We start from the raw sequence: 22,920 nt of genomic DNA on the forward strand, positions 1-22,920 counted from the left end.
GTAGGGTTTCAAACCCCTCACGTTAGAAGCTTGGCTTCCCCGGACCCATTTTTAATCGCTGAAGCTATCAACTCCGCCAGATCGAGTGCGCTTGTGATTTTTAACGAAGATATATGATGGTTAGAATATATCTGGCTCTAGATGTGTCGCCTCAGGTGGGTTATGGAATGGAGCGAATGGAGGAGTTGCATCCTGTATGGATGGGCTGTTCCAAGGTTTGTCTTGACAATTTCTATGATGTTTTTTGACATTGTTATTGTTTTGGCATGAAAGGGAGATTCTACCTGATTATATGGCTTTTATCTATTGTATTTGAATCGAGGAGACCATACTGATTTTGATATATGGCATCTCCAGCGAATACATCTAAATGATTTAAAAGCCACGCTCGAAATATTCTCCCGGGTCCTGCATGTTAATCAATGGCGTCAATGAAGACTACCGCCATGTGCGATCCATACCAAACCGTTCTTGCGCTGATGTTTCATGATATCCTTCTTTAGAACTTTCCATTCTTCGTCTGATTTAAATTTGCAAAGTTCAAACAGTTTCAGGGACTTTCGATCTCGGCCATTCCAACCATGATTCCCAATCTCTACCAAGATAAGTTTCGACCACTGCCAACAGTAATTTCCCAGCATTGCCTACTGCCCAGTTGTCTCGACAAACGTGTAGTAGAATACTATAATACGCTAGTACAATCAATGCTCCGGGCCTTCTTTCATCGAGAAGATCTGTATACTCCTTTGGCAGCGTAATTGGCCATGTGGTAATCATTCTAGGTTGAGGACTTCCGTTATGAATCTCAAAGAAACTTGATATATACACCCATTTTAACTGATGTATAGTATCACGCAACACCCCGAGTTCCGCTTCCTCCATACCAGGAATCTCAGGTAGCTTTTCTTGAAGTGCGAGAAGATGTTCCACATATTCATCAGTGTGCTCCAAATCTGCATTGCCAAATTGCAATAGTTCACGAATCTCAGATTCCATTAAAACATCCCACCACCCAAGGAAGCAAACTCTCACTCCACGCATCAATTTAATCGCTTGAACTAGTTTATCAATGAATTGATTCAAGTCCGAACCAGGCATAGAAAATGTGTCCACAAAGAAATGAAGTCCCAAAATTCCGGAATACACAAAGGCCGAGATCAGATTTTCATGATCCACCTCTTGTACCGATTCGTTAAACATTTTGATTGATTGTTGTTGCAATATTGTAGATTCATCGTGATAAATTTGGAATTGATCAGGACGAATGATACTCAAATGCAGTGCTGAGCAAGCAAGAAGCTCGTACATAAGAAACGGGGCCCTTTGAGCATGTTTGATTATCCTGAAAGTATGGTCTCGAAATTGCCCATCCCACAGAAATTCTCGATCTTCATAACAATGTTGTAACAGCTCTAGATGTGTGAAGTTCACATATGACTGAGGTAATGATGGGGGCAATGATGGAGGTTCCGGTTGCAACAAGGGCCCATGTGGTATTTGTGGGTCACTTTGGGAAGTTGGAGTTGGTGAATTGGTAAATGTTGATTCTGGGGTCGTGACCTTGCTGGTATTGGTGCTTGCAGTAATCTTATAAGAGCATGTGTGACTCGCCGTCTTGCAATTGACACATTCTGGATGAGTTTCATCACACTATGAGAAGAATCGTTCACAAATATTAGCCGCATATTCTCGACGGGTTGATGGGCAATAAAAGCAAGAGTTTTGCTCCACTTTCTGTGTACTACTAACCTTGATATGTCTTGATTTACACTGCAAACATCCCTTCCTCGACTTTCTATGGGATCGGCGATTCATTTTTATATCTCAATTCGTGAAGGATTCAAGTAAAAGAACGATAAACTGGAGAAATCGCTCCTGATGAGTGCCCGGGTGTATTTGTGTGTGTTTGATCGTGGCTGTGTTGATATTTATTAGAGGCAGGCATTCGTCAATGGAGCTCCGTATCAAAATAACGAATCAAGAGTATTTCTGAAACATTCGAATGCAAGTGTTTATTAACAAGAAAAGAAGGAGATGGAGTATCCAAAATTGAAAATATGTTGAATCCTTACATAGATTGTTAAACATAGGATACACATGATATCCAAGTTCATATGTAATGAATCGAGTGGTTGGAATACCCTTTCTATGCCTAAGGCATCAACCACCTTTAGCGTACTTTCTGAAGGTATTCAAGAGCGCAATGTCAATTCTCTGTGAAATACAAGTTATTAATGTTATGAATATCACGTCAATTTTTGATCGAATTTGGAGGAGGCTTTACGGGAGACTCTTGCTAGTAAGTTTGATGCAGAGTGAATCTATGAGATGCAGTATCAAATCACAGGTAACGGAGGAATGAGAGTGATGGAGTCTGAACTGAGGAAGAGTAAGGTAAGGTTATTAGTCTAGATGATATCTTGGCACCACCGTTGAACATGACTCAAGTCACGAGTTAGTACGTCGACAGCCTCCTAGCATGACACTCGAGACTCACTCACCTCAATATCCTTAACTTACCTAATCAATCTGATAATTAACCAAGTTACCTAGGAATTACACAAACATTGTGTATGCACGAAAGATATAAGTTCATAATGTCATTTTTCACAAAGTAGAACTCTGCGGGCTACTGAGGCCGATTTGAATCATTTGGCATAAACCCTAAAAACATAGATTTTTGTTTAATGAAAAAAGAAATTTTAGAATCTATATAATGTATTTATAGAAATCTTATAAAAAATGATTGAATTTAATCTTATTAAAGATTTTTTATAAAATAAATTATATTATTAAATAACCCTTAAGATTAGCTTTATTTATTTATTTTTATGATTTATTTTAAAAAAATTTATAGGAAGTATATTAATATTTAAAATCTTTTTTCAAATAGTTTTCCTTATAATGTGTAGATCATTTTAGAATAAACAAGATAAGTAAGAAAAGCTTAATAAGAATTTATTATTTAAAGTTTAAGCTCAAACTTAAGCTTAAGCTTATTTTGCTTAAATTGTATAACTAATATAGCTTTAATTAGTTTTTATAATATTAATAAAAATATTTAATTCAATATACAACTTTAAAGGAATTAATAAAATAGAAGAAAAAGAAAACTAATTATTAATTAAAACTTAAGGAATCAATTAATATAATTCTTTTTGAATTATCTCAAAAATTGAAATTTATATTTAATATGATATAACTTTAATTGATAAATCCATTAATTATAAATATTTCACATATTAGAATTAATAATTTATCAAGGTTTTAATAAATTAATAACTAATTAAACCTTAAATGATATTATTAATATTAAAAAAATATTTAATTTTATTATAGGTATCAATATAAAATCGATATCAAACCAACTATTAATTTGAAAACAAAGAGTTTTTATATATATATAATTTCAAAAGAAAGGTTTTGAAGAAATTAATGAAAAGTTTTATTATTAGATTTATATCTATATTTTATACTAGTTTTTATCTTATATTGATTCTAATAATTCTTTTTATTTAATTTTTTTAGAATAAACTATTGTTTAGTTTTTAAAAATAACTTTAAAAGCTTTAAAGTTTTCAGATCTTATTTAGATTATGATACACCTATATTATATTAATGGCATATAATCAATATTATTCAAATCACTATAGTTTTTATCTTATTTATTAAAATTGAATTTAAAAGAATTAAAAAAAAAGAAAATATCCTTATAATTTAAATTCTTTAAAATACCTATAAGATATCTTTTATAATGTATCCCCTTTTATAATATGTTATTAATGTCCTTTCGAAATAAAATAAAAAAATTAAAAAAAAATTAAAAAGAAAAAGAAAAAAAGAATCTTTTTTGTAAAGTAATTATAAACTTTATTTTAAGTAATATTTATAAAATATTAATAATATATTTATTTTATATTATTAAAGATAAAGATAATATCCCCTTAATATTTCTGTTGGGACAGGGATCATGTGACCGCGCTAGCGCATGCGCTAGCGCCCCCGCACTATAGTATATACGTTCGTAGCCTTTAGCTTTTAGAACCTTAAGCAATATTACAACAATATAAATCATTAATACTATATTATTTTATTATCCCTATAATAATATTAATACTAATTAGTGATATTACAAATCAGAAGCCTGATATTTTAATTTCAAATGCAATATAGGTTTGTAACTAAAATTAGTATTTCTTTAAAGAGATATAAGCTCTTGTATCAAAGCAATATGGTTTGATACCTGTCTTTATATAAATAAAGACTGTTAGTAATATAGTAATAATTCTTATATTTAGTATTAATTCAATATGATTTAATATTAATAAATAAATTTAGTTAATAATATAGCAATAATCTTTATATTTAATCTTAATTTATATTTTATTTTTTGAAGTAATATATATTGAAGAATATAAATTAATAGCTATTAGCTTGAGTTAAGTATTATTTTCTATAAATAAAATATAATTTTGTTGGGTTTGATAAAGTTATATTTAAGTATCTTACTTTATTTCATTTTATTATTTATTTATTATTTGTTAATATAATAGAATCTTATAAAAACAACTTTATAGAGTATAAAACTAAATGTAAGAATAATATTGGAAGTATAACAGAATCCATTATACCATCAATTATTATAATTAATGATTTTAATATAATAATTGAGAGATAGTAAGATAATCTAATTGATTTTATAAAATAAATAAATATAAAAGAGATTAGGGATTTTTGTAAATATAAATTTTACAAATATCAATAATCAAAGTATTACAACAAAAAGTTATAATCAAATTATTTTCATAAATTCGAATATTTCAATTTAGAATATTTTTAAGTAATCGGCATATGTTTTTTATATAAGCTAAGATATAAATTATGTTTATATAGTATATTTATTATAAAATATAAAATCTATATAATATAATTTATTTATAATATTTTAATTAATATAATTTGATTATTATATAAAGAATAATTAGATAAAGAGATTATAAATATATTTATAAAAAAAGGATTTATATTTCGATTAAAAAGTATATAGAAAAAAATAAATAAAAAAGATATTCGAGTTTTTATATATATATTATTAAAAGAATCTGAAGTATTTTAAATAAGTAATTAGTTTGAATTATTAGATTTCAATTAATATAAATTATTATAATTATCAAGTATTTTATTTCAAATTATAATAATTTCAGGATTTAGTTTTTTAAGTAATAAAAAAAAGATATTGATATTAGATAAAAAGTATTATTAAAATTATTAATACTTTATTATTCTAAATTTATTTTTTAATTTAATATTGGATTTCTATAAAAAAAAAAATCTAATTTATTTATATATTTATTCTATAAATAGAAGAAATTATTATTTTTATAATTAATTCTATATAAATAGTTTCATCCGAAATATCTTTTTAATAATTTAAACCTTTATTATTATAATTATATCTATTATTATAGGAGAAAGATAATTAACTATCTGGTGATTCATTTGGTAGTAATAATGATTCGAGTAGAGGAGAAGGAGGAGGTAATAGAGGTAGAGGAAATAGTTTCCTACAAGGTGGTTATAGTGGGAATCTACAAGGTGGTTATGGTGAGAATTTACAAAATGGTTATAACAGGAATAGCAATAGTGGAGGCAAAGATAGTATAGAAGAAGGAGAAGAAGAAAATAATTCAAAATATGATTATAGTATTCTAAAGATCTTTCTAAATCTATCATCAAGAATTATAAATATCAATTAATTTCTTAGAAATCTTACAAAACTTTATAATAAGAATAATAAATATAATAAGCAAAATAACAATTTTATTTATAAATATAATATATTTCTTAATAATTATTAACAAATTAATATATCTAATAATCTATTTCCAAAAGCATTTTCTATTATACTTATCAATATAATACTTGATTTCTATCATACAAATTTGAAAATTATACTAATATTAATATAAAAGATTTGCAATTTATTTATAATTATATTTAAAGACTTTGAATATAAAAAGAATATTATATAATAATAAAAAACTGTTATATTAAAAAATATAATAATATAATCTAAAAATAATAGGAAATTAATTATTCATTATTTATAACAAATAGTAATAAGACTATATTATTTATATAAAGAATTTAATACTATAATTAGAATAGATAATTTATTTTATTAAAAGATTATTAATGTATATATATTAATATCAGTATACTCTTTAATTTATTTTCATCTAGTTAATAATATATCAAATCTCTTTAAAGAATTTTATTTAATTATTATAATATAGGAACTAGCTTATTCAAATGGGAATATGATATTTTATATTAATTAGAAATATTAATATAGAGGAGGATATAATCAGAATAAAGGTTTTAAATAAAATAATTAATAATTATTTAAATTACAAACTAAAAAAAGATATTTTATCTATAAAAAGGATAACTATTAATCAATTTAATATAGTAAGAAGAAGTGTAACAAATCACGATATAAATACAAAAAACAATTTAAAAGAATTAATAATAATTTTAACAAAGATTTTAAATAGTTTCTTATTAAATACAAAAATCCCAATCAAGACTATAATAAGGAATCTGATCCCAATACTAATAAAGAAATTAAAGCTTATTTTATTCAATATAAACTTCAAGATTCACCAATATAAGAATTATAATCAAGCTTTATTATTCAAAATAGATTTATTAATAATAAAAAGATTATAATAAAATTAATTAATAAAATATTTATTTATACTCTAACATATCAAATTCGAAATGAATCCGTATTCATAAACAAATATAATTTAAAAGAATTTAAAAACATTATTATCGATATAGCTATAACATAATAGTTTATAATAGAATTCAATTAATATATAGTATATAAAATGATTATCGAGAATATTGTTTTAAATATAAGCAAAACAAATATTACAAATATAATATTCGGAATTGGAAAAGCTAAATCTTTTGGATTAATCAAGCTTTATTTATTATTAAGAATTATTGAATTTTATATTATAAATATAGAAATACCATTCCTATTATTATTCAACAATATAAACTATTTCGATATATATTATAATAATATTATCAATATTATTGTTACAAGAATGAAAAAGAATTATTTTTATATTCAATATAATAAATATACTATTCTTTTATAATAAATAAATATATAGTAGTTTATATAATAAATTATTGAGAGTAATAAATATTATTTTATTGATATAGAATTATAATGATGTGAGGAATCTGGAAAACGAAAGAAGAGTGTCAATTTGAATGATATAGTTATTGATGAAGAGCTAGAAGGAAGTTGGAAGCGAAGCTTCCAACTTATACTTGAGAAGCTAGCTAAACTGGCTAGTGTAGCCGGTCACGTGCCCTCTGGGCACGTGCGCCCTCACAAATGATTATATTATTATTTTGATTATTTATTAATATATAGGCTTTTATAAGTATTATAATAAACTAGCCATAATAATATTTCAAAAACCGAAATTAACAAGTTTAATAAGTTCTGTTAATATTATCAAAAATATAAAAAATCAACAAATTGATTTAAATTTAATTTATAAAATAATGTTGATTTTAATTATTTAATTATAGTTGATATAATGTATATTGATATTTATTTTATTCTATATATTATTGATAAGAATATACAATTCTAAGCTGTATAATAACTAGATAATGTTATTACAAAATATATTTTCAATATACTTCGAAAATGCTGGATAAATATTTATACTGATCCATTAGATTTTATTATATATGATGTTGGGAAGAACTTTGTAAGTAAAAAATTCATTTAATATATTGCAATTATATTAATAAGAATAAAGAGTATATTAATTAAGGCATATTAATTAGTTAATATAATTGAATATTATTATATAATTATCAAGAGAATATATACTATTATCTCTGATAAACTCGATAGCTTTATTACAAAAATAATAATATTATAAATAGCTATAAAAGTAATAAACAATATTGCAAAACCAAATAGATTAATTCTAATACTTCTAGTTTTTGGAGTATATTTATAGATATCTGAATCTGATCTATTTGTATTTATAATTCTATAATAATAATTAGTAATTAAGAAAGTAATAAATGAGATTTATAAATTACGAGTGATACAATAAATATTTAATATTTTAAATTAGCGAAATGAATTTTTTATAATAGCTTTATATAATTTATTTATTAATTTAAAGGTTTAAATATAAAAAGAATATAAAGGATGGATAGGATTATATTATTTATTAAATATAAAAGATAAGATATATATAATATAATTATTAAGCAAATCGACAAAATTCCATATTATTTAGATTAAATCTTATATAGAGAATATACAGAATCAATCTTAAAATCAACCTCAATTATTTGCTGAATCAATACAAATATTATTTATATAAACTGAATTGATATAGTAAAAGCAATTTACTATATTTAATATAAATAAAACAATTTTATTAAAATCTAGTAAAATTATATTTATTTTCTTACCAACTATCATTAAGAATAGGAATCCAGAAAAGACTCTTTTGGATATATCCAGAAACCTCTAATCTTAGTAATAATAGATTTCTTAAATAGTAATTTCAATATAAATAATACTTTTTATAAAAAAAGAAAATATCAAATTTATAGAATACTTATTGAATTTATTGATTTTTTTATTAGAGGAAGATGAGTCTAATAACATATAGTATATTGAATATTATATAGTATTTACTAATATCTCACTATTAACAATTTTTGTAAAATTAAAACAAAAGGAGGTTAATAGATTTATGGAAAATAGTATTTTCTAATTTATAAAGATTGTGGATATCCTTATAAGTATAAGGATTTTTAACTTTTGTTTTATTAATAAAATTAAGAATAAAAAAATTGATAAAGTATTTCCTAAGTTCTGATTGGTTATACAAATATGGAAAGATTAAGGAAAAAATATTGTTTTGATATAATCGTTTATAATATAATATGTTAGCTAGTGTATTATATTAGTAATAATAGTTATATTACCCAAAAACGAGGTAATTATAAGTATTCGCAATATTATATAAATATATATATATAATCGATATCAAATTTAATTCAAAAGTTTTATATTCAATTATTATTGGAAATGGATATTCTAAAAAACTTTATTTTATAAATTATACAATTATTATATAATGTTTTGGAAACAGGAAATCATTAGTTTAATATTTACTATAAGTATTATATTAATGCTTTTAAGATGATATAATCGATCTATAATCTATATTTATTATATATAACTAAAGATAATATAGTATTCAGTATTATTAGACTATAAATAAATAATATATTTATTACAACTAATAAAATATTTATAGATTGTAAGTAAACTAAGTTTAAAAATACTAAATTCACAGTAAAAAAATATAAAATACTTATACTAAATATATTATTCAAGTTTAATAATGGTTTGATTACTCAGCGAGATAATGGTATAATTTATTTCAATCAAAAGAAATAATACAAAAACCTTTATTTAATCAAATCAGAACTATCTGATATATAAAGTATATACAGTAAGCTTAAAAAGTTGATAATAGTAAAAGATTAGTATATTATATAATATATTTAAAGAACATATATAATAATTATATATTAATTAGAGGCAGTTTTCGATTTGTTATATACTATACAAATAATTAATCCAAAAAAGGAAAATACTAATACTCTTAATAAATATATTTAATAATAGATTGATAATTTAGAAAAAGAATTATAATTTGTTTTATTTAATATGAATTCTCTTAAATTGATTATATTCATAAATATATTCTTTACTAATAATAAAGATTTATTTTTTTAGATTAAATATATTATTGTTTTAATAAACAAATTTGATAGAGCTAACATTATTTATTAATTGTTAATTAAATATAAAAGAATTATTAGGAGTATATTAGTATTAGAGCTTTATAGTATGATTTTGGGTTTTGATATTAGTATAACAATCAAAGGTACTCTTAACAAGATCTTCCTAAATCGCAAAATACCATTGATTATATATATTGACTTAAGATTATTATATAATTATCTCACAAAATTTAGTATAATTATTAAAAAGAAACTAATGATTAATATAGTAATAATTTGAGAAATATATAAGAAATAAGAGATTGTGGAGATTAAATGGATTAATGGAGAATCTAACTCTGTAAATACAATAACTAAATCTAAGTTGTATCAAGCCCTAAAAGATTTGATCAATAATAATATTATAAAGATTAAAATTATGGAATAGATTGAAAAAGATTAATAATATAAATGATTATATTGAAAAAAGGATATTAGTTAAAAAAGATATAATACAACGATTTTAAAAGAATTGCTAATATTGGGATAGGGATTATATGACTGTGCTAGTATATACACTAGCACTCCCGTACTATAGCATATACATTCATAGCCTTTAGCTTTTAGAATCTCAAGCAATATTACAATAGTGTGAATCATTAGTACTATATTACTTCACCATCCCCATGGTGATACCAACAATTTCAAACCTTTTATTAGGAAAAAACAATACTTACGAGATGTTACTAATATATTTATTTTATATTATTGAAATAATAATAATGATAATGTTTTTATACAATACCTTAAGTTTTTTTTAGGATTTTTTGGATTTTCTTTAGATTTTGAGGATTCAATAAAAAGCTAATAGAATTCTACATTTTCAATTATTTCTCGAATTTCTAGACTTTTTTCAATATTTTAGAATTTTATTATTTTCCGGATTTTTTTTAGGTTTTAAGGATTTAATAAAAAGCTAGTAGAATATTACTATTTTATAAGATTTTTATTAAGAGAATAAAGTTTTTGTGTAGTGTTATATAAAAAGAAAGGTTTAATTAGTTATTTTATAATCAATTGAAATCATTGGTTGAATCTAGTTATAAATAGTTGATATCTTATTGAGTAGTTTGTATTTAGTTAAAAACAAAACAATATTTTGTTGAAGTTATTTATTAAAGAATAAATATAAATAAATCATTTTTAGAATTTCAAGTTTTTTTTAGGATTTTCAAGATTTCAAGTTTTTTTTAGGATTTTCAGGATTTCAAGTTTCTTTTAGGATTTTCAGGATTTCAGGTTTGTTTTAGGATTTTCGGGATTTCAAATCTTTTTCAAGATTTTCTGGATTTTTTTTAGATTTCGAAAACTCAGCAGAAAACTAATGAAACTCTATTATTTTTAGGATTTTTAGGATTTCCGGAATTTTAATTATTTTTCTAGATTCTCTAGATTCTTATTACTTTTAGGATTTTGAATATTATATAGTATTGAGAATATTATTTATATTTAATTTTATAGATTCTATATATTTTTAAAGAATTAATAGGAAGCTAATAGTATTCTATTATTTTCGAGATTTTCAGGATTTTCAGATTTTAAGAGTATTGGTCTAGTTAACTTATAAAACTTTAATATTTTCAGGATTTTCAGATTTTAAAAGTATTAGTCTAAGGGCCCGTTCGGATCGATTTTTTTGACGATATTGATAATAAATATAGCCTAAATAAGCGTTTACCGAACGCGAATGTAGCTCAATAATTTATATTGGCAATAAAATTGTTAGTTTGAGAGAGATACGAAAGACGTGGTTCCCACTATGTGTAGGCCCCTAAATGTCTATTTGTATTCAATCTAAGGAGCTAGCTAAATGAGGGAAATAGTAGGCCTTATATAGGCATTACTGAAAGAGCTAGTCTCCTTCGCTTTTGCCTAATACCCTTAATACAGTTGCCATTGTATTGAAGTGAATCCTTTGAAGTGAATTCCCTTGAATGAATTCCCTTGTCCATACAAAAATTGAAAAAAAGTGATTTACCGAACGCTGATGTTGAGCTACAAAAAGCTACAAAATGTAGGTCAACAAAATTTAAAATTTGTATAATAAATTCGCCAAATCTGTAATACAACTTTGACTAGCATTTGTCAACATACTGTCACTCTACATTTTATAGGCTTACAAATGTGAACCTACATTCACAAAATATAGACTACATTTTTAGTCAACAAATCAACTAATCTTATTTTGGCAATAAATTAAAAAAACGATCCGAACGGGCCCTAATTAGCTTATAGAATTCTAGTATTTTTTAGGATTAAAGTATTATTCATTAACAAACTATTATCGAATTCTGATTTTATATTTTTTATATACTTTTAAGAATGAAAACTGAAAAAGGGGAAGGCAAAACTTTATTGAATATAGATATCAAATATAAATTATTACTTTATTGAAAACAAATCGATTTCTTTTTTGAATTTTTTAAATTTTTTAAGATTTTCAAGTTTCAAATATGAATTGAATTATATAGATTGAATTATATAAATTGAATTATATAAATTAATTCTTAATATTCTTATACTACAATATAGTTTTTTTAAAACTATAAAAAAACTAAATATTATAAAATAAAGATATAGATGTTATAATTAGTTTACTATAAAATTTAATAAAATTTAAAAAAAAGATCGATTTAATAATAATTAACTATTAAATAACTTTAAAATCTTCAAATATATAAAAGAAAAAAGGAAACCTTTATTAATTAAAATTCAAAAAATCAATTGATATATTTCTTTTTTAAATATTTCAAAAATTGAAATTTTTATTTAATATGATAATATTTGAAAAATAAAAGATTCAATATTGAAAGTTAATTATTATTCAAATTTATTAAAATACTTTTAAATTGAATATAAATTTTAATTTTTGAAATAATTCAAAAAGAATTATATAAATCGATTTTTTGAATTCTAATTAATAAGACTTTCTCTTTTCCTTTGATTTTATTAATTCCTTTAAGGTTGTATATTGAATTAAATACTTTAATATAAAAGTATATCACTAAATTCTAAATATATTTTTAGCTAAGGCAAAAATCTATTTTTAGGGTTTATGCCAAATGATTCAAATCGGCCTCAGTAGGGCGAGACTCCAAGGCGCTTTTTATGCACACATTGTGAAAGCAAAATCAGAGAGGAAATCCGGACGGGTAGATATTTTCATGATATGTGTGTCGAGATGACCGACAATCGCAGTTACTCTGGGCAGTCTAAAAGTATGCAAAAACATCCTGTCCATTGTGTAGACTTGCTCTTGCTATACTCCAAGATGATGGTTCACCGCTGAGCGTTACATCTGACGGCATGCCTCTTGAGAGGGCTAGGTATTCCTTCGAATATGCAAAATTCTTGATGCCTCAGTCAGGTACATACACAGCTCACCATTTTACTGTCTCTTCTCCGTTATATAAAAAGACAATCTTCATTGCTGCTGATACAATAATTCTGAGTTAGTTCCAGTGCATCCAATTCAAAAATCGACTGACTCTATTGCCACTTTTATGCAGTCAAAGAAATGGGTCATGAAATGTATCCATAGACATCAAAAGTATGCAATACAACTCGACTTCATCATGCCATCACGATCACTTGAGGTTAAAGTTCCAAAAGGAAGACCAGACTACCAAGTGCGTCTTCGAACTTTCAATGTACCACCAAGTACCCAATACACAACACACAGTCATGTATGGGGCAGCCTGAACTTTGTTTAGTCGGTTATAGATAACATTTCTGGTCTTCAGGAAGAGATATCAGTATCCACTCTCACTAAGACATTTCACAATGCACTGAAAGTAATATTGGAATTCGGGTTTCATTACTTGTGGACAGATTATGTGTTATTTGAGATGATGTTGACGAATGGAAGAAGGAATTTTTTCACGTGGCTAGTGTTTATGGTGGATCCATTCTCAACATAGCCATTGCTGGAGCTCGAGATGGCAACGATGAAATGTTCTTCAACAGAAATCTGAACCTCATTCGAAGCGCTGAGTTAATGACCCATTCCGACTTTGAGTGGGGCGGGTCTGATGGGTAAACCAAAGCTTCTTTTGGTAGAAATGAATATTTACGAACGGTCTTGCATGGAATCACCACTATTTCAAAGAGCATGAACATTACAAGAACGGATATTGGGCCCTCGAACGTTTCATTTCAGTAAACGTCAGGTTATACTCAACTTTCATACTCGCGCATACTTTGAGACAATTAATTAAGTGGAAGACGCCCGTTTTGGCACATCATCACAGCTGAAAGCTCTTCATTCTGAAAATTTCTGGTTTGCTGTTTGGAACGAAATCCTCAAGCTCTATACCAAGTCCAAATTAACAATTAGCAGCAATAAGCTTGTGGCGCTTTCAGGTATCGCCGAAGAATGCAACTATAGGGAGAGACATCTACCACTTCGAGGACTAACTTAATCTTGGTCAAGTGTAGACACAGGGATACATGATATTCATAGTCGTAGACTTCATTGTGAAGACAATGATTCGTATATGGCGACTTTAAAATACTCGATCTCCAAGTTCATACCACTCCGTCTGATCCATTTGGTCATTCTTTTGCGCGGCACCATGCGCATTGCGTGTGTCAAAGTTCTTGACAGCGAAGTTCTTATCACCGATCCACCAACAGAAAAGCCTAGCGGTGTACATCTTTGGTTTGATAATAGCAGCCATTTTACAGTTTACCCGCTGAAAATCACCAATGGGGCTCCAGAAACCCGTTGGCGTGGAGCTGAAATGCGTCTCTTGATTACCCCCATCGCCGGTAGGAAAGTTTTCTTCACGCGCATTGGAGCTCATTTCCCTACCTATAAGTCGTGCCTGGCGGGTAATTTGGAAATTCTTGAGGATGCACGAAAAAGTCTTGAGACTTTACGCGATAATGATTTGTCATTATATAAAGGGATCACCCGATATACGGAATCAACGAGGCTGGGAAGCGAATGTACACCATCACATAATCTAGCACGGGGATTTGACCTCATATGCCAAATATTGAGCATCGCCTTCCATTATTCATCCACTACTCATCTGGGCAAGAATTTTTCGAATTTGTGATGGTCAATCTTCAAAGATGATTTCGGGCCTCGTTTGAAAGCGAAAATGGGTGATTTATCAAATTCTAAAAACATAAGATGGAAAGTTTTACAGGAAATTTCAGCGTCAGAATGAAAGCATATTTCAATGATTCTGCGGGTGTTTGGTGTCGGAAATGGAACTGCAAATTATCACTGCGAATTTTCTTCAGACTGTCAGATAGGAAAGGAAATGGGAAAACTCACAATTGATATGATGAATTGGATATCTTGGTTTCTATCCACCTGAAGTTTTATCTACTGCTGCTATCTGTTCCTCAATATCTCAATTTTTTTCTCAATATCAAACATTTATTGATGACATTTTAATAGTGTTTCATGGATGGAAATACTTCAAACAAACCGTCACTCAATATGTACATGTTATGTTATGGAACAAGAAAATGTGGACATTGGGTGCGAGAGATTTAGTTTCATCTCATTACCTTTCAACTGGCTACAGCTATGTTACCTTTCAAAGGTTCTATATTGCAATCCTTATTGCAAAACTATTTCATCTAGCTGCTATAGTGAATAACTCCAGACTCCTGTTCACCAAATGTCTTGCCCAGACAACCCGATACAAATCATAACAGTAAAAGCAGATTCTAATCCCAATCCTAAATCTTTATCTCATTGGCTCTATAGCATGTGGTGCCAGCCTTTTTCATCATAAAATCTTTATACCATGCTTCGAGGACCATAAACTCTTGTCTGAGTATTTCTGCTGCGTTTTTTCTCTGCACCATTCATTAATTGAACACTTTGCGCCTCTACTCCTGCCTCTCTTGGAGATGTTCTAGTTCCCGCCTGTACCTTAAATTGAGACGGATACCAGATGAAAAAGATAACGGTGACGATCCACATTGGTACTGTATCGAATGTGTACAAAGTCCATTCATGCATTAGAGGATATCCCTTCTGGCCCGCCGCATACTCGATAACTCTGAAGACTGATCGAACGAGAATGAGAGCACTAATGACGTAAAGACAATGCAAGTGATGAATCCAATTTGCTTCAACAACGAAAGATTCTGGTGTGGGCTCTCTTCTCATTCGGCGTTCGAATATAAGAGCAGTAAACAAGAAAAAGGCGAAAGCTATGATCTGAATGAACAAACCGACTAACACGACCTTTTCACCAAGACTGGCAGTGCTGGTATTGAACATCAAGCCGGAGGATCCTCCTTGCACGAAGAATGACAAGACATCTGCCATGACGAAAATTTTCGTAAGCCAATTGATCCGAATGAGGGAATGATGTTCTCCGTGGACATATCGCATAATTCGACCGAGTGTCATGTAGATCGATGCGGCTAAGAAGGCTGGAGCAACGAGGGTGAAGAAACTTTGGATGATATATGGCATGAGAGTGCCGGTACTGTTGACGGCCATTACTCGACCGATGTAACCGATGAATTCGACTGTAAGGATATTAGTATATGTTCATATCTCAAGGGAGATGTTAAGGTACTCACAGAGGCCTCCGACGCAAAATGCTGTGCAGAACCAGGACTTAGTCTTAAACATACGCCAGGTATGTAAAGCGGTTGTTATGATGAAGAGAATGATAAAGATGACAGCTGCAGCCATAGACGGAATGTAGTTCCAGAGATAGTAATCTCCACTATAGGGTTCGAGTTTCGCCATTGTGAAGAAGTAGGAAGTCGGTATTCGTGTAATTGTGTTGATATGAAGGGTGTTCTAGACTGCTCTCAATGAACGATCAAAAGGAACGATCAGTATTGTATGATGTAAAAGGGAAGAGTTGGAGGTGCACTTCCAACTCCAACTCGAGGTTATCAATAGGTTTTATTCTCAACATCATGAGGATTCTCGACTATTGCTAAAAGAAAAATCGATAGTGATTTCTGTTTACCTCTTATCAAATACGCGTATTTGAAGATATGGAAGTATTTGACAGCGGTATACGTCGATACGCTCAATGCATTTCCCCAAAACTCATGCAGATTACTCAATTGAGTTAGCACAGCCTTAAGGGGTCGTGGGGCGTCGCATCTGCAGCTTAGGTTTTCCGAATACGCGTATTGGAATGCGATCCAATGAAATTCTAGATTATGTAATTTGAGATAAAATTGAAGTTTTTCCTCTCAGGAGGTTGGGTTTCCGACGGTGCAGTAACACTGCCATGTTTGTTTTTGTTGAGAGAATGTCATTCCGCATTTATTGAAAAGATTTCTCTTGTCAAATTCATGGATTCGTGTGTGGTCAAAAATCGGAAATACCGACCATAAAACGAGAGGTGGGTGATGGGTCCTGTTACATGATATTGCTTTTTAGAAGTCTGGACTGCAAGGTCGTGCATAATCACGACAACCGTTCAAGTATCAATGCTCGCGTTGTGGATTCAACTGATATCGGAGATATTTTGCTATGGTATAATTAAGCTTATTCACAGCGAAAAAGTCGCTCCACTCCGACCAGTATTTTGTTTAAGCTTCGTCGAAAATTTGATTGCGGGGTAAGCTGAGTATGAAACCTCTTGACCTCGAGATAATTCAGGCGCAGCGGCGTTTATAGAGATATTTTTGAAAAATTTTGGTCGTGGATTGGATGCTTATGGCATTTTGGCTATGTTCTGAGGGCCAGACCTGGTGAATTGAAGCAATTCCATTCATCCAGCAGGCCGGCGGCATTGGACAGCATATTTGTCAAGGGCTATCTGAGCAAATGATTTGGGTCTCCGATAGAGAAATGAAGAAAGTCTGTCTTTACTCTCACCCATTCTCCTATTACGCTGTATCTTTTACTTCTTTGTTTCCTTCCTCCTGCTTCCAACCGCTTTGTTTTACCTCCCTTTCTTTCTTTCTTTCTTCCCCCCTTGGTTATCACAAATCACAAGCATGTTCTTAATTGCTTCTACCTCTCCCACAAAATCTCCCTTGTTAATCGATAAATTGTATCGAGTTGATCGTTCTAGATCCCAATTCGATTCATTATATGTATCGTCTCTGGGGAAATGGTAGAGGGGAGGGAAGTCGGACACTAAACTCACGTTTCCAAACGACTTCCGATTACAACCCTTTCCATAACAACCCCTCTTCTGCTCGTTCCATCTTCGTAACATATCGCTGGGACCATTAAAATGGTCAGTTCAATTGAACACGATCCCGTACAAATCATCTATGATGAACGATATATAACCCACGCGGGCATGTATATATCCGTCAGTTTGCCATTTACCTTCCATCGTGCGGCGTATGAGGCTAAGTTTCGAAGGAACTTCACCCCAAATTGTTACATCTTCTTTGCCAAAACTCGCCCAAGGTACTCTGCAAATTCTGGTCTTCTCTTCAGAGGATGTTTTGCTGAAGGAGGTTTTGCTTGAGAAGATTTCGCTGGAAATGTTGAATGTTCAGACTGATTCTTCATTTCCATTGCTCTTAGTAATATCGCTGAGCGATGGTTAGGATCAGCCTTTGGTAGATCAGCGCCCTTCATGTGAGTCTCATGTCCGGGACAGTTGTGACACGCGGCAACGGGCACAATCTCCCCCTTCTTATTTCTTTTGTCATCCATGGCTCTGCGGGGGCATTCCTTGCATTTAGTAAGATCATCTCCTCTGAACCAAGTGTAGTCACAGGTACTTGCGAAGTAGGGTTCGTAGTACGGACATGACTTATCGCAGATGCATGGCTTGGTACCATCGCCACCGCATGACCTATGATACATATACAACTCTTTGCACATTTTGAGATAATGTTACTACAATACTGAACGGATTCGTTTCAAATACAAGTAATGATACTTTCAGAGGGTTTAAAGAGGTCCTTGATTTATGTTTCCTAGAATTCGTCAGTCTTGAGAGTAAAAGGCATCGGGATTGTAAAGATTACCAATGCTTGTGTCGCTGCTATTACGATAATAGTAATTGCAATTGATCGCTGCCCCAAAGATTATAGGTTTTCTGTTTGTCAAGGGAAAAGGTGTTTTGAGGAGGGTGATGGAGGGGTAGCAACCTTATATATACCTACCTAGGTATATGATATCACTCTACTCACTAATTTACTCTAGCTAAACTATAGCGTGGTACAAGTCAAACTTTAAATATCACCATTCTGCACTAGGTTCCCAGTAACTTTCCCTTCCCCAGTTTCTCTGCTCATTTCTCCATACCAAGAATATTATTTTTTGATACTCATCATTCAAAGGAACCTTTTCGATAGTTGCAGTAAAGAGAGTTATTCTATCTGAAGCTGTGACGATTAAACTAATGAAATTGTTGTATCTTGCATCGGGGCTAGTATTTATAGCTTTGCCCTGTGATATGGAATGGCTACAATTAAGTACCGATTATCCAGCTTTGATTCGGTGCCAATTGCTATTTGGAATTGGTACTTATCTGATCTTGTAGACTATGGATCTATGCTACGAGACTATTGCATAAATGGCACTAATTCCTGACCATCCTCATCGTGATTGGCCAGTCAATGTAAGCTTCAATCAATTGATCGATTTCAAAAACTTTTGGTCAAAGTAAAGAACAGTCGATTCAGTCCACTTTGAGATGAAATGGACTTGCCTCTAAATGAGTTCATGCATGTTCTCAGACTTGAACATTTTCGAACCCCAGATATCACTGATTTCACACTTACTTTTCTCAAAGATGCCAACTCTAAAAGAACAAAGAATTATCTCTATTCACGACAAGATGAAGAACTCAATCCTTTGTCGCTGGTGAAACTTCAATTCTAACTATGAATAGTCCTCGTTGTCTTTGTATCTGAAAAAGGATGGTCAGACCTGTTGTTACTTTGTTGGAATGTTGTGAAAGAAATTTTGCTTCCCTTTCATAAAAATCAGTTAACTGTGCAAGAACAATCCGATTGTTGACTATATCAGAAGTGGGCGACTTTCTTGAAATTGGTTTTGGTAATGTACCTTCTGAAATTTTCATCACAAACTCATCTTATCAATCATTCTAATCAAGATGCTTAACCCAACAGTATCATCTCCAGAAGCAGAGTCACGGCTCACTTTTGGTGTCGAACTAGAATTCCTCTTAGCTACTATATCCAAGGGCGGTGAAACCCCTCATCCAAGTGATCCTCGCGAGGTAGATCCAAGAATTCTCGCGGATGAAGATTCGATAAATTATGATATTGAGAGGAAATTGGAGGAAGTTGGCATTGCAGCAACGGTGAAGGAGTCCGACTATGGAAATCTGGGAGAAGTTAATGCAGCCGCTGCTACCGATTGGATATTGCAAACTGACTTCACCGTTGGCCCGGGCCAGCAAAATTCAAACGTCAGAAAGTATCTTGAATATGGCATGGAAATGTCATCTCCTCCCTACTACTACGATGAAGCCACTCGAAGGACCGTAGAAACAGTTGTGAGGAAATTGAGAAATAGTTACTTAGTTCGCGTCAACGAAACTACAGGGCTGCATGTTCATGTCGGCATTGGATACCGTGGTTTCGACTGGCCCATCTTGCGTAACTTTTTGGCCATTGCATGGACCTACGAACGTCAGATTTTGTTGATAATGCCTGAGATTCGGCTAGATAACCCACATTGTAAGTCCCTCAGAGATTCCAAACTAGGTAGCTACGATCCCAGGCTCACTCGCCTTGAGGTTCTAAATCGTATTCTGTCATTTACTAATAATGGGCAAGTAGTTAGGGAAATTGGAAGCAGAAATACAGGCTTTAACATAAGTAATTTGGCTCCTCCTTTCCTTTCTAGTTTTGGCAAACGCACAATCGAGTTTCGTCACCACCCTGGAACTCTCGACTCGGAGAGCATTTTACACTGGGTTCACATATGCGTGAAGTTGGTCGAAAAGGCATGTCTCATCAAGAACGAAGCCGAGCTTTTTGAACAACTCCGAACCGACGTTGAAAAGCCAGTTGGATTTGGAGACAAGAATAATGTTACCACGGTCGACTATCTTATGTGGCTTGGCTGTCCATCCCAAGCATACTACTATGGTAAGCAGCTCATATCCGACAAGGTCCGAGTAGAGAAAAGAATAAGAGATGCTGCAGAAGAAGAAGCGAAGAGCGTACCTACACAACCCGCAGGACTTCCGCAAAATATGCTAGACATCTTGCGGAATGCCCTCGGGACACCCAGAAATAGGTAATGGAGATGATGCAAACTAGTCCTTATAAAATATCGAGAGGCGTTTGAATCCAGAATGTAATTATCTCGTTGTCAAGGCCCAAGAACTCACAAGGATAATAAGAGGTAAGTCGCTCTCATATCTTTCTCCGCTCTGATATACTGGTGGTCGGCGTGCAAGTGGGTATATATGCATGCTACGAATAAAACGAAAACCATGGTAAAATATTCTCAATCATTTGTCCTTCGTTATCCCTATAATTTATATGATTTTTTATCTTTAATATCAATTTGAAAAGTTTCATTGAAAACGTGAATAGAGTGAAGTATGTGATGGAGGATCTGGTTCTTGTCAAATTCGGCCCCCTTCAACCGAGAAATAATAAATGCGCCATCTCATCACAGCAAATCGAATTCTTATTCAGTAAATCCTTGTATATTTAGAAGCAAAGAATGTGTATACCTGTTCCAAATCAATATTTACACTGTGGATAATTGACTAGCAGACCATCAGGACTCCATAAAAGTTCGTGAAAGGGATGTGCTGCAATCTCCAGAGATCAAAAACCATAAAGTGTCTAAGAAGACTCATTTTGGACAAAAAACCGGGCACACCAATGAGAGGAGGAATCTAGGCGGTCTAGACTCCCCGGCCTCGAACAAATTATAATAAACACGTGCCGCACGCGAACGCTTCAAGATATCGCTTGTAATTTCCAATTATCTCATCCTCAGACCATACGGTGATTACATAATTTGAGGCCTTGATTTCGAGGCAGGGCCTCCCGAAGGTTCACTGTAGGGTCTGAAACTATTTGATTCCGGCTTTGGTGTAGAAACCAATAATTCGTTATTTTTCGATTTTTCAATTAAAGATTATAAATTATTCAACAATTGTATCAAGTTAATACTAATTCAATATATATAGATAGATTTTCTTATTATTTTAATATAATTTTTATTATTATAATTCTATTCGATTATATATATATATATCAAAAATATAGATTTTTGAAAACCAATATTTCATTAAATTAAGCCCCCAACCTTTTCAAAATCAACCATCACCACCATTCTAATTAAAAATATATATATCCTAAAAATCCTATAATCTATATCATCCTCCTTATATAAATAAAATTTTAAATAATAAAGATTGATATTGATTTCGAAAAGGTTGAATACTATATAACTAAACTTTTGAAACTGGATGCCTTAAACTTAAAGCATATAGCTCAAATTGAAAAGCAATTCAACCTCCATCGACAACATAACCCCAACACCATTAATATAATTGAAATAAAGACTTACAAGATATTCAATTCAATTAGGCAATTCGATTAATACTATTTTCATAATTAGTATAGATAATTTGAAATAATTGAAAATAACTTAGCTGATTGAAAAAAAATTCTTCCCAAAGCAATTTCACAGTAACCTCAAATCCAATCAATCTGAAGCTGATTCATATAATAATATCAATTGAGCTCTTTCGAATACATTAATTAGTTTTTCAATAAATAGTAGTTGAAAGGGTGATATATATTATTGAAGTGCTCTTACCAAACGAATTGAGTTGTACACCAAAAACACGACCAAATACTCTCAGACTCTCGAGGAGATAAACGTTCCCTCCGATCCCTGATTGGCCGAAAAAAATTCGATCATTAGTAAGCCACAACACCACCACTATAGAAAAGATCAAGATATTATTCAGAATTCAATGAAATACGTTCTATCGACGAAGAGGGTCTGAATATTGAGATAAATTTCCAATAACATTTTAACTCTTCAAGGTCAGTCCAGTTGCATTTATTGATAGATTCATTGAGTTC

The 22,920-nt window shown here is 30.3% G+C and overlaps 4 protein-coding genes across 4 annotated transcripts; 1 reads left to right on the forward strand and 3 right to left on the reverse strand.

The window, feature by feature from the left end:
* Positions 1 to 540: 540 nt before the first annotated feature.
* On the reverse strand, positions 541 to 1,815 carry EAE98_005322 (uncharacterized protein; the record flags this gene model as incomplete). The annotated part of the gene is made up of 2 exons (XM_038952944.1): positions 541 to 1,650; positions 1,750 to 1,815. 2 exons carry the CDS (start codon positions 1,813 to 1,815, stop codon positions 541 to 543), a joined length of 1,176 nt encoding a protein of 391 aa, XP_038810786.1.
* A 13,864-nt stretch (positions 1,816 to 15,679) lies between these two features.
* Positions 15,680 to 16,648, reverse strand: EAE98_005323 (uncharacterized protein; the record flags this gene model as incomplete). The annotated part of the gene is made up of 2 exons (XM_038952945.1): positions 15,680 to 16,422; positions 16,477 to 16,648. 2 exons carry the CDS (start codon positions 16,646 to 16,648, stop codon positions 15,680 to 15,682), a joined length of 915 nt encoding a protein of 304 aa, XP_038810787.1.
* A 1,608-nt stretch (positions 16,649 to 18,256) lies between these two features.
* EAE98_005324 (uncharacterized protein) lies at positions 18,257 to 18,709 on the reverse strand (the record flags this gene model as incomplete). The annotated part of the gene is made up of 1 exon (XM_038952946.1): positions 18,257 to 18,709. The coding sequence occupies one exon, from the start codon at positions 18,707 to 18,709 to the stop codon at positions 18,257 to 18,259; it is 453 nt and encodes a 150-aa protein (XP_038810788.1).
* A 1,240-nt stretch (positions 18,710 to 19,949) lies between these two features.
* Positions 19,950 to 21,107, forward strand: EAE98_005325 (uncharacterized protein; the record flags this gene model as incomplete). The annotated part of the gene is made up of 1 exon (XM_038952947.1): positions 19,950 to 21,107. The coding sequence occupies one exon, from the start codon at positions 19,950 to 19,952 to the stop codon at positions 21,105 to 21,107; it is 1,158 nt and encodes a 385-aa protein (XP_038810789.1).
* Positions 21,108 to 22,920: the final 1,813 nt, after the last annotated feature.

This window comes from Botrytis deweyae (assembly GCF_014898535.1).
Source record: "Botrytis deweyae strain B1 chromosome Unknown BDEW_010, whole genome shotgun sequence".
In the NCBI taxonomy this organism is placed as follows: domain Eukaryota; kingdom Fungi; phylum Ascomycota; class Leotiomycetes; order Helotiales; family Sclerotiniaceae; genus Botrytis; species Botrytis deweyae.